Genomic DNA, 12,372 nt, shown 5'->3' on the forward strand with positions numbered 1-12,372 from the left:
AATCAAGTTCATCAATAATTATCATTAGTAAATTTTGATTGTCATTATCAAACTGTACTCATTTAATCATGAATCATGATTTAAGATGATAACTAATTTTTTACTTTCTAATCTCATTAATTGTTACACCCAGAAACCAATTTGATTGTTTAGTTTGGTTGATTGTTGTAAGTTAATCTTCAATAACAATTACATTTTCAACTGTAATGATAAACATTTAGATTGAAAATTAGTAAATTGTTTCAATCTTTCAAATCAGAATTGATTCAATTGTATAAAATTGCCCATACTGAGTGTTGATTAATTTAATCATTGATATTATGATTGATTTATGATCACCGGTGAATTTAACTAAATAAGGGAATGATTAATTGCTGGTTAAATTTGATTAATATTGTTTTCCCTTTTTAGCTAATTCACTAATCATGATAATCATTAATTATCAAGTATCCTTTTTATTATAAATTGCTTATCGGTAATTAGTCAGTTTAGTCACAATTGCAAAGGAAATCCGAGTGAAATAATTTATCAATAATTAGTTAATCATCAATAAAAATTAGTTTGGGTGGATTGATTATTCAACTGGAATCGTATCGATTTCATTGGTAATCTGTTAATTGTTGAGTTTGGGGTCAATTGGTTAACGAGTTACCGAAAGTTAATTGTTACGAGAAGTGATGATTGTAAGTGGTGAGAATTTTAAGCTTTGATTAACAATCAAATTAAGCTAATTGTCACTATCATTTGTCGCGTCGTCGTCGTATTGAATATCATTACAGTTCTGATAAATCAACAATTGGAATATCAAATTTCTTGAATCAATAATTATCTTCGTTAGGTCATCGCTCTGAATGTGAAAATTGATTGTTAAGGTTAATTGTATTTGTTTTGTTCACCAAAAAATTTTTTCTGCTCTGAAAATTAATATCAACTCCACACAACCCAAACTGATCATCATATCACCGCCACCTCAAAGTTAATCATTATTGTAATGGTTATAATTAGAATCTTGATAATCGTTTAGACAAATTCATTTATTACGTTTAATGTTTCAGTCTGACAATCAACGAATAATAATTGAACTCGTTCATTTATTCACTTCATTTACTTACTACATTTGTAGTCAAGTATTTTCTGTTTTTTGTTATTTGGTTAATATGAGAGAGAGAGAGAAAAAAGAGAGAGAATGATTTGAAGTTTTGGCAATGGCTAAAGTAGTTTAGCTTAGAAACATTTTCTGTGGACAATTGATGGTCCTGATTCATCATATTCTTGTTTAGAGATCCACATTTGTTGGAAGGTGGAAAGTGAAGCTAAAATTGATCCTCCGATCCAGACGGAATATTTACGTTCGGGTGGGGCAATGATCTTAATCTTCATTGTGCTTGGAGCTAATGCAGTGATTTCTTTTTGCATTCTGTCAGCGATACCTGAATATTCATAAACATAAAAAAAAAGATTAGACGTTGAGTTAGAATAAAGATGGCAACTTATGAATAATAATCATTTCTATCAACAAGAACATGAATGATCTCAACATTGAATAAATTTTCAAGTTAACAAATCTGGTAATTGTAGAAGGAGAAGAGAGAATGACTAATAGAATCAAGTGAAACATGATGACACATACCTGGATACATGGTGGTACCTCCTGAGAGAACAGTGTTGGCATAAAGATCTTTACGAATGTCAACATCACATTTCATGATTGAATTGTAGGTAGTCTCATGGATACCACAAGATTCCATACCAAGGAATGAAGGTTGGAAAAGAGCTTCGGGACATCGGAATCGTTCATTTCCAATGGTGATAACTTGACCATCAGGTAATTCATATGATTTCTCAATGGATGATGATGATGCAGCAGTTGCCATCTCTTGTTCAAAGTCAAGGGCAACATAACAGAGTTTCTCTTTGATGTCACGAACAATTTCTCTTTCAGCAGTAGTGGTGAAAGAGTAACCTCGTTCAGTTAAGATTTTCATTAAATAGTCGGTTAAATCTCGACCAGCCAAATCTAATCGAAGAATAGCATGAGGTAATGCATAACCTTCGTAGATTGGAACAGTGTGAGAAACACCATCACCAGAATCCAAGACAATACCAGTGGTTCGACCAGAAGCATAAAGACTGAGAACGGCTTGAATGGCTACGTACATAGCAGGAGTGTTGAAAGTTTCAAACATGATTTGGGTCATTTTTTCTCGATTAGCTTTTGGATTCAAAGGAGCTTCAGTCAAAAGGACTGGATGTTCCTCTGGGGCAACTCTCAACTCGTTGTAGAATGTATGGTGCCAGATTTTCTCCATATCATCCCAGTTGGTTACAATACCATGTTCAATTGGATATTTCAAGGTTAAAATACCTCTTTTTGATTGAGCTTCATCACCAACATATGAATCCTTTTGACCCATACCAACCATAACTCCTTGATGCCTTGGACGACCAACAATAGATGGAAAAACAGCCCTTGGGGCATCATCACCGGCAAAACCGGCTTTACACATACCGGATCCATTATCAACAACTAAAGCGGCTACTTCATCGTCACACATTTTGATTTATTTTACTTTTTTTTCAATTCACTTAAAATTAAACAATTAGTATAAAGAATCAGAAGACTCAAAGAGTGAGAACACAAAACAAATGAAACAAAAAACTTAAACGATCAAATGTCAATCAATAAAAGCGACGAAAAATGAAAACTGATTAACTGATCACTTTGGAACAACCGTTTTATGAAAGAGACAAAAAACAGAAATCAAGATAATGAAGACACAAACGAACCAATAAAAGAAAATACCTTTTTCTTTACCATAAAAGGAATTATATTCTCACCCCATGACCACACCCTTTGTCTTTCATTCGAATTGAGCGCCACCAGGTGGTTGGAATTAAATTCCACTCATAGAATAGTTGAAACGTAGATGGCGCAAGTTGGAATTTCATTTTTTCGCTCATAACAAATTCCAATTTAATTAACTTTTCCTGTGAATTTAAAATTTAATTTTGTCTTCTTATTGTTAATCTTATCCAAGGGATTACGCTGATACCAAATCGATGACAATTCAACCGTTACTTTAGTTGATTTTGCTTCGTGATAAGGTGGACCCTTTTTGTTTTCTTTTGTAAGTTTTGTTGATTCAATTTTCTCTATTTTGGTTGATTAACTGATTTTCTTTCGAAATAATTTGTAAGCAAAGAGTCACAGACAAAAATAAATCTTTTTTGTTGGAATTGAAGAAGAGATCTGAAGAGTCTTGTTTGACTTCAAGCTCGAAACTGAACTTCGGCAGACAGTTAGTCCTTTCAGAATTTCAATTGTTTATGAAAAACGTTTTTTTCTGCACTGACAAAGCCTAAATATCTCCCAAAATTTTGATAATGTTGATGTCCAGTGACTGACCGACTTTTGGCCTTCCGAAGTTCAGTTTACTTCAAACTTCAATAAAGAAGCTACAATAGTTTAATTGTAGATGGAATATTATATTATTGAAACCAGAATATTAATTAAATTGATACTTCCAAAATTAGGAGAATCGGAAATCGGAATTATCATCAATTTCCAAAAAAAGAAAATGAGTTTTCTTCAAACAAGAATATGATCAATTTGAATTAGTCTTTAACACTTTTCTTGTTTTTCGTTACAATCTAATCCAATTTTTCCACGATTAGAATGAATTTTTATCAATAATTGTAATCGAAAATTTTCATTAACTATAATTAGAAAATTAACTAAGCGATCATTCCATGGATAGGATAGAAAATGAATCAGAAATTCAAACTATCATTGGAATAATCAACTAATCAATTAACCGATGATGAATTTTCTAAATTTCTTATTAATTATTTTTCCATTTTATTAATTATTCTTACATTTGAATAATGCGCTTTTCTTTTTCTCAATCAACTTGAGATTCAATCTTTTTCCAGATACTCTATGTACTCGATACTAGTGATTAATTATCTGAAACTTTAATTAACATCAACAAGAGTAAATCAACAATTAACATTTTTATCTAGTTTTTAATTATCTTTCTTTTCTAATCAACAATCGCCGATAGGTAATCAATGTTTTTCCTTCTCGTTTTCCTAATTCGATGATGTTTCGCGTGTTCAACTTTCTTTTTTATTTGTCCATTTTAATAACCAAAAGAGAAATTGAATCAATGACAATTTAATCTTTAAGATGATCATTTCTAAACTAAGTCAAGTGTTGAGTAAATCTTTTAACCGGTTATCACTTTTTAAACTTCATGAAGCAATTGAAGCGAAACATGACAAATATGGATCAATTCGTGTGGAAGAAAAATATTGGCCTGTTAGACGGACAATCGTTTACGTTTTTAATCCATCCGATATTGAGAAAATTTTACGAGCCCAAGGTAAATTTCCCTATAGACCTGCGAATGAATTTCTGGTTAAATATCGTTCATCTTTACCTGATCGTTATCCGACAATTGGAATTGGTAATCTACAGGGTGACAAGTGGTTCTCTCAACGCCAGTTAATTGCTCCTATTTTATTATCCAGTGGTGTTCTTAATTCCTATCTACCTCATCTTAATGTGATTACCGATGATTTTATCACTTACCTTGGATTCCAACAGAATCAACAAGGTTCCATCAATGATTTATTAACTTGTACCGATCAATTTTCCCTTGAATCGATCGCCATGATTTGTTTAAATACTCGACTTGGTTGCTTATCAACCATAGAACCTTCAGAAGATGGTAAAAGATTAATTCGTGCGTCTAAAAATCTATTCAAATCATTTCAAATTCTTTACCATGGTATTCAATGGTGGAAATTCTGGCCTACTCCCAGTTATAAGATGTTCGTTGCCGCCGAAGAAGAGATTTACAATGTTTCTGGTAAATACGTTGATCGTGCTTTAAATGAGCTAAAAAACGATGATCAAAATTCGTGCCATGAGAAAGATGATTATGATTTAAATGATGACAGTAAATGTCTTTTGAAAACTTTGCTAAAAACGAAGGGTTTAGATAGAAACACCGTACGAACTACAGCTATGGACTTTATGGTCGGTGGTATTAACACTGTTTCCACTTCGCTCTGTTTTCTTCTCCATCATTTATCGGTTAATCATGAAATTCAGGAGAAATTATTCCAAGAATTGGTCCAAGTTATCGGAAACTCACAAGTCGATGTCAATGAGACACATTTGAGTCGATTACCTTACCTGAAAGCTTGTCTAAAGGAAAGTTTTCGATTGACCACAGTTATACCGAATTTGGTTCGAATTCTTCCTGATTCGATCTCTCTTTCAGGTCAAACTATTCCAGCAGGAGTAAGTTGATTATTTCGGTCCAACGATTAGTTGGATTTTGATTCATTTTCGATAACTTTTTCTCTATCTAATTTAATAGGTTCCAATTATGTTATCCTTTGGAGTTATTTGTAAACATCCTGATTATTTTGACGAACCGGAAACGTTTCGACCTGAAAGATGGTTAGGTGATGCTCGCAGAGCGATTCATCCTTTTTCTTTACTAACTTTTGGCCTTGGTAATCGAATGTGTGCCGGTAGAAGGATGTCCGAAATCGAGTTGTACATTGCAACGGCCAAAATTATTCTCAAATATAAATTGTTATCAGAAACACCTAAATTATTATTGAAACAAGACTTTATCATTATCCCGGAAAATCAGATCAAAATTCGTCTCGAACCAAGATGATTGATAAAAAAAGGTAATTAGTTTATTTTTACTCTAACAATTTGATAATTTCTAAATGAAAAGAATAGAATTTCTTTCTTGGTAACAATATCATCAAGAGCTGCTTCCTTTGTTGAGCATCTTCATCTTCATCTTCATCCAGTTTCTTTCTCATCTTTTTACTTCGAAAAAAAGGAAAGATGAGGACAAACTCAAAGATTCTCATCCAATCGATAAGATGCTCGAATTCTGTTTACTCTGAACCATCTAGATCATTTTCTTTTCTCCCCCTTCTTATCCAACATCCAAAAAAAATTCTATTCTCTTTTTCGTTTCTCATTCGCATGATCCAAGCGAAAATAATTTCCATCTTCTTTCCTTCATCTTCGATCTTCATATTAACCTCTTGATTCTGTGTTAATCAACAACAATCAATTGATTGTCAAATTCAAGTCAAATTTATCTTTCATCAGTTAGAAAAAAAAGTAAAGAAAAAATGTTTTCGAAAGTTGAAAGTATCAAAACCAATTCGATATTTGGTTCAATTCTGATCGCATCTTCTTATTCGAATTCAAGATCAAAATGATTAACATTGATTGTGAACAAGATCAATGTTGATATTTGATCTCTTCAACTTGGAGTTTGTGTGCTAATTTGTGCTGATCGCCTGTCCAAGATTTACAACATAATCAGACAGATTAAGATTAAGATTATGTTATAATAGTTGAGCAAGTGATTCATTTTCTCAGTTAATTGTAACAATCAATGGGTATAAAGGTTTGCCTTAAAGTGAATCTAATCTTTGCGATAATCATTTCACTTTTCACAAAAATTTCCCTTCTAACTGTAATCAATGGGAACATAAATGGTTTCATGCTGGTCAAGATCTTTATCCATTGTGGTTTCCTTTTCTCAATTGGTCAAGAGAACCTTCTCTTGACAACTTTACTCTTCGTAGTGGACATTACTCTTTACACTTTATACATCATCTTCGAATTGATATTCATCATCGCAATGCTAATGTCTTCCGCCATTTTTGATGAAAACTCTCAACAACCAATTATTGGGATAATTGTTTCACTTACAATTGCCTCAATTGATTTAATCATTTTGACCATGATTGGAATGGCAATCAAACAGATGAAACAATTAACAACAGATGAAACCCAATTAGATTCACAATGTCAATCACCTTCAACATCAACATTGGCATTACCAGCATATGTTTAACACAAGATGTTAATTGTTACAATTAATTAAACAGATAAAACTTGTAAATTTACTGTACAAAAAAAACAATCAAGGTAGAATGATTAAAAGACTGACCAGTAGTGGACACATTTAAGTAACTATTAAATGCAATTTGATTAAGTTTAAAGGTTTAATATTTTGATGGTCATTGTATTGATACGTCAATCAAATCATAATTGAAATTGATTGTTTACAATAATCAGTGTCGATCGATCAATTAACTTAATTAACTTTTTTTTTTTTTCTTCTTTTCTTTCTAGTTAATTGTAACCAATACAATCAATCAATTGACCAAAATAAGTGGCGATCATTTTGATAATGGATTTGTGAACCTCTTTTGCCATTGATGCCTAATGTCTTTCTTTTAATTAATTAATTAATTTATACAAATTCTGACGATTAATAAATTGATTTAATTCCATTGTTAATTATATAATACAATTGATGGTGAGGAAACTTTGATTCTGATCACGAATTCACTTCCTTTAATCAATAACATTTTCTCCTCACAAATTTAATCAACTCAATCGGTGGAAATATTTACCGTTAGGATTTTAGATGATGATAAATCACAATTAAATGTCACTTTTAATTAGTCCAATTCAAATGGAAATCAACTTTTTAATCTAATTAATTGTAACTCTTTGTTCACAACATAAACACTGGGACCAGTTAAATTGTTTGCTAATCATGAGCTCTTCCTGCTTCTAGAATTGACCCAAGACTGGACACAACAATTAACTATAGTTACGAAAATAGATTAGAAATTAACAATTAAACATGCTCTGAATGTTAATCTCTTTCTAATCTTTAAGGTTAAATCTTTTTGCTATTTAATCATTTTAATTTTGTTTCTGTCGACAATTAATCTTACAAGTTAATCTATCACTTAGTTTAAAGGTAATTGTTTCCATCTTTAAATCATAACCTTAATCATTCACGTTCTTGTGACAAAAACAAATTAGATTCCTGGTTCATCATTAACAATCACGTTCTAATTGCAATTAATCCAGTTAATTGTTTCCTATTACACTTGACATTCAGTTAATCATTGACAATGACCCTTTTTATATTAATAGTTAAACATCAGCTGATTATTTTTAACTTAAATATTAATCATCAAATAATTTGTGTGTCAATTGTGTTAATTGTGATCAATGATAAATTGTATTTTCATCATCAATCATAATCAATCAAAAAAAAGGCAAACAATCAATTAAATATCATTTAATTACTCTAATCAATTTTTTGGTTACTTACTTTTGCTAAATAACAATTAGAAATTTATTAATAGTTTATCAATTATCTTAAATTGTTACCAATTAACTTTGTTTTACTTTTTCCTATGATATTAATTGTTTTGTTAATTGTAATTTAAAGTATTGATTACAATTTTAAATCTATTATATTAATATTTGGTTTTCGTTGCACTAACAATTTAAATTGTCACTCGTATCAACATAATGGTGATCAATTGTTAAGATGGTTCAATGAATCTCAATAATCCATGAAAATGATTGTTAAGAAAAAAAGTTGATCATTTAGTGTGTTAATCACAATTAAGAGAAGTTGATTTAAAATTCATCAAACAGAATCAATATTAATTGTCGCGATTCTGACCGAGTTCGTGAGTTTTATCAATCAACACGATCGATATTTTTACCTATCATGATAAATGATTGTCAATAATTTACTATAACAATCACGTTAATTGTCCTAATACTTGATTAACGGTTTTCTAATTGTTGTCAAAATTTTTTTTTGTTTTCTTATACAATTATAGTGAAAATAATGACAATAACTGTTAGAATAAAATTAAATCAAAGTAAATTTCACTTTAAATGATTTAATTACTTTACTTTCCCCAAATGCTAATCATCAGTAAATTTAAATTAAACTTATATTTATTTAAATTGTCAATCATCAATTATAATCTTCTTGAACCTTAACCAAAGTTAATTGTTAACTTGAAAAGCTTAATTACTACCCCACCCCTTTCATCATTGTGAATATAATTTAATTAATCATCTTCAATATGAATATATTTAAAGAAGAGCAATTAAATTTAATAATAGTAAAATTGATTGTTCAACAATCAAATGTTAATTGAATCTTGTAAAGTAAATTAAATGTTAAGATGTTACATTAACTGTGATAAAATAAAAACTATTTGGTTTCCACAACAATTAACTTATTCAGGTTAATAATATATCCAATCTAATCTAAATATCAGTTGACAATTATATTAATTGTCCAACCATTAACCATAAATTGTCTGTAATTGTATCAACAATTTAACATTTTCTCCTTGTTTCCCTGGTCAATGTTACCTAATGAAAAGGAATGAAAAAAAATTAGACTCCGATTAACGATTGAGTTAAATGTTATTAATTAACTAATCAAGGACAGATAATGATAAACATTTGATGTACCAAAAATGGTAGATTAACCGAGTAAATTTCAATTACCATTTACGCCCAAGTAATTATATTAATTATTGTAATTGAACATCCGTATTATGGTTAACCATGTCTCTGTTTCACCATAAATACACCTTGATTGGTGTTGACTATTTATCGCCATTGAATTAATCCCAAATGTATATGGAAAGGAAATCCATAAATTGAATGAACCATATTCAATGTAACTGATGATAAGTTAATCATGTTGTAACTTTCATATGGTAAAACCATTAGAATCCTTGAGCAATTAAGTAAACACAATCCAATGAATGTAAAACCCTTAATGATAATCCTTCCTGTTAGAAAATAATGAATAGAATAAGTTAAATTATATTATTACTTAGATGTTAATTGTGATCATATTTGATTATCATTGATGATTATAAACGAACTCAGTTGAATGTAATCAAAGTGAATCAGTAAATCATTTAAACCCTCCACTAGGTTAGCATGTTAATAACCTTGATAATCAATATCTCCCTTTGAACTTCAATGATTAACACATCACCTCATCTCTGAGAATCAACCGGATATCCGGATGGTTTCATCTCTTTTTAAATGTTGCAACTTTTTTTTTCAGGCGTCGTTGAGAAAATTACCAAAATTAACCACAATCGCTTTTCTCTGACTAATTAGTAATTTACTCATTTGATCTCCATCAATATTTGCCAAGTCATCAACCAGTTTCATAGCTTTTTCCCCTTGTTCCTCTGAACATTACTCTAAATAAATACAAACAAGAATCGCCTGATTAATCATGTTGAATGATTTGGAATCATTTGAATAACAATTTGGTATTTATATTCACCTCTCAGGGGATATAAATCATGTCCCTCATGGTGTTTTGAATACTTGTCCATGTGTGGAAACATCAGTTACCATCCATAAGTAAATTACCATTGAGATTGAATTGATTGTGATGCCATGATGAACAAAAGGATTAATTCTTAATTTGGATTAAATTATTGTAATAGTTAACCTTGAATTATCTCTGGATCCATCTATGAATGTTAAAAGGGGGAAAATTAAGACAAGAAATTAATTATTTGTTCACTTTCAAGAGTCTTGTTTACATATGAAAAAAAAGGAGGATTGATTTGCCTTTACAGAGATCAACACTATTTCAACAATAGAGATGATTGATCAGAATGATTGAAGAAAGAGAAAAAACCAGCAATTAAAAGTAAAGATAATTGTTTAGAAGAGGAAAACTGATAATTAGGAAAAAAAAAGTAATCACCATAATGATTGTGACAACTGAGAAATTACAACAACCAATTAACCAGAGAAATGAAAAACACTCAGAAATTGTGATGATGATTAAGACACAAGAGAGATGATTAAGATGACAGAAATTGAGAAGAATTAACTTGCCAATCAACAATCTACGGAATACCAATTGATGATTAATAAATTAAAATCGATGAGTAATTAAATTGTGAACAAATTGTGAGTTAATCAAATGTAAACATGAAAGAAAACAAAACAACTTTTTTTTTCCTTAGAGACAAAGACAATTGACTAATCAAAGAGATCGAAATAAAAAGAGCGGGAAAAATAAAGAAAAAAATTTCTCGAAAACTTTGGACAATAATTGATTCGCTTTTTTAATTATCCAACTAATTTACTTTTAAATTGCGATTAGAATCAATTTAATTGTTACTTTGAGAAAGAAAAAGATTGCTGTCAGATTTTGTTTGAATTTCTTTTAAAATCTCCAATGTTTCATGACGATATTTACTTTGTGATTGTTAATCAATTTCAAGAATTAATTAATTACCGATTATTAGATCATCGCTAGTTAAATGGTTTCTTAATATATACTTACAATTAATCATCATCTCTCTCATTATTTTGTTATCCATGTTTAACTAACATACTTTATTACAAGGTCGCTATTTAGTTAATCATCAGCATCGCAATTACAACAATCAACTTTTTCCTATGTAATTGTTTGGTCTTGTTGTATTTACTTATGAAAATGTATTACAATTTTAATCATGTGTTTATCATCATTAAATTGGTTAAACAGGTTAATAGGTGATTCTATCATGTTGATTGTTCTTGATTGTTGCACTAATCATTAAATTATAAACTTAAACAATTGAATCAATTGTGAAAATTAAACATATTTAACTGACCAGTTTTTGTTTCCCATCAATTCAAATTGTATTTGTTTCTAATTGTTGACTTTTCTGTTTTATTATTAATCATAATTGGGTAACAAATTGTTGATTAACAAGAAAATAATCAATGTATATAAATATTGTAACAATTTAGCCTTGACTTGATTTATGATTAAATCAAGGAAGTCTTGTTAATTGTTGCTTGCATGTCAATTTGTTGATTATGTTCAAAGTCATTCTCTAATCATCATTATTACAATCAACTTTTTGACCTTAATTAACGAGAATATATTTATATTAATGATAATAATATTAACAAGGAAAATCAGAAAATACAGAACAATTAAACCTAATTGTAAATACTACTAGTACTAAATATGATTAAAGAATTAGTCTTTAACAATTTAGGAATTACTCTTTAGCTAATTAACTGGAAATTTACTATTTAGTGATTTAATTGATTTAATTTCTATGTCTTTATATGGAAAATGAGCAAGAAAAATATTAACTAGAAAATTAATTGTATAATTTCACGATTAATTGCAACAATTTAACAATCTAAAAATATCGCAACAATTAATTAATCAATGAATCATTGATTTTAATTTTAGCATTTCCATGAAAAGTTAACTAATCTCAATGGAGACAAAGTTTCAACAACAATTTACCAATAGTTATCAAAATTATCTGATTACTAGAAACAAATTTACCACACAATTTAAATTTGTTGCGTGTTAATCAACTTTAAATTGCAGGTAAATTACTAAATGATTAACAACAATTCAATGACCCAAGTTGATTGTAAACCCAAACAATCAACCAGAAAAGGTTGACAGTCCAATGAACGGACAGAAA

At 29.5% G+C, this 12,372-nt stretch overlaps 2 protein-coding genes and 1 long non-coding RNA gene across 5 annotated transcripts; 1 reads left to right on the forward strand and 2 right to left on the reverse strand.

The window, feature by feature from the left end:
- Positions 1-1,016: 1,016 nt before the first annotated feature.
- Positions 1,017-2,782, reverse strand: LOC128389044 (actin, clone 403). The gene is made up of 2 exons (XM_053348552.1): positions 1,631-2,782; positions 1,017-1,430 (listed from the first exon to the last, which is right to left on the reverse strand). The coding sequence occupies exons 1-2, from the start codon at positions 2,553-2,555 to the stop codon at positions 1,225-1,227; spliced, it is 1,131 nt and encodes a 376-aa protein (XP_053204527.1). The 5' UTR covers positions 2,556-2,782; the 3' UTR covers positions 1,017-1,224.
- A 1,172-nt stretch (positions 2,783-3,954) lies between these two features.
- On the forward strand, positions 3,955-7,370 carry LOC128389043 (ecdysone 20-monooxygenase-like). Of its 2 annotated transcripts, none has more exons than XM_053348551.1 (3): positions 3,955-5,311; positions 5,391-5,712; positions 6,428-6,438. In XM_053348551.1, exons 1-2 carry the CDS (start codon positions 4,190-4,192, stop codon positions 5,697-5,699), a joined length of 1,431 nt encoding a protein of 476 aa, XP_053204526.1. In that variant the 5' UTR covers positions 3,955-4,189; the 3' UTR covers positions 5,700-5,712; positions 6,428-6,438. The 2 variants fall into 2 exon arrangements, with proteins under 2 accessions (XP_053204526.1, XP_053204525.1); XM_053348550.1 differs by lacking the exon at positions 6,428-6,438 and adding an exon at positions 7,190-7,370 and having other exon boundaries at positions 3,957-5,311.
- Positions 7,371-7,782: 412 nt separating this feature from the next.
- Positions 7,783-10,876, reverse strand: LOC128389046 (uncharacterized). 2 transcript variants are annotated; one of them, XR_008325390.1, is made up of 5 exons: positions 10,632-10,876; positions 10,200-10,392; positions 9,853-10,113; positions 9,398-9,687; positions 7,783-9,259 (listed from the first exon to the last, which is right to left on the reverse strand). It is a non-coding gene; the product is annotated as an uncharacterized LOC128389046 (long non-coding RNA). The 2 variants fall into 2 exon arrangements; XR_008325389.1 differs by having other exon boundaries at positions 9,900-10,113; positions 10,632-10,873.
- Between the last annotated feature and the right edge of the window lie 1,496 nt (positions 10,877-12,372).

The sequence above is a fragment of the Panonychus citri genome, unplaced genomic scaffold (assembly GCF_014898815.1).
Source record: "Panonychus citri isolate SS breed McGregor unplaced genomic scaffold, ASM1489881v1 Contig00104, whole genome shotgun sequence".
Classification (NCBI taxonomy): Eukaryota; Metazoa; Arthropoda; class Arachnida; order Trombidiformes; family Tetranychidae; genus Panonychus; species Panonychus citri.

Coding starts and splice junctions, on each gene's coding strand:
- LOC128389044 (XM_053348552.1), bottom strand. CDS start 2,555: ATGTGTGACGATGAAGTAGCCGCTTTAGTTGTTGATAATGGATCCGGT. Junction 1,431..1,630: donor AGGTACCACCATGTATCCAG/GTATGTGTCATC, acceptor ATGAATATTCAG/GTATCGCTGACAGAATGCAA.
- LOC128389043 (XM_053348551.1), top strand. CDS start 4,190: ATGATCATTTCTAAACTAAGTCAAGTGTTGAGTAAATCTTTTAACCGG. Junction 5,312..5,390: donor GTCAAACTATTCCAGCAGGA/GTAAGTTGATTA, acceptor CTAATTTAATAG/GTTCCAATTATGTTATCCTT.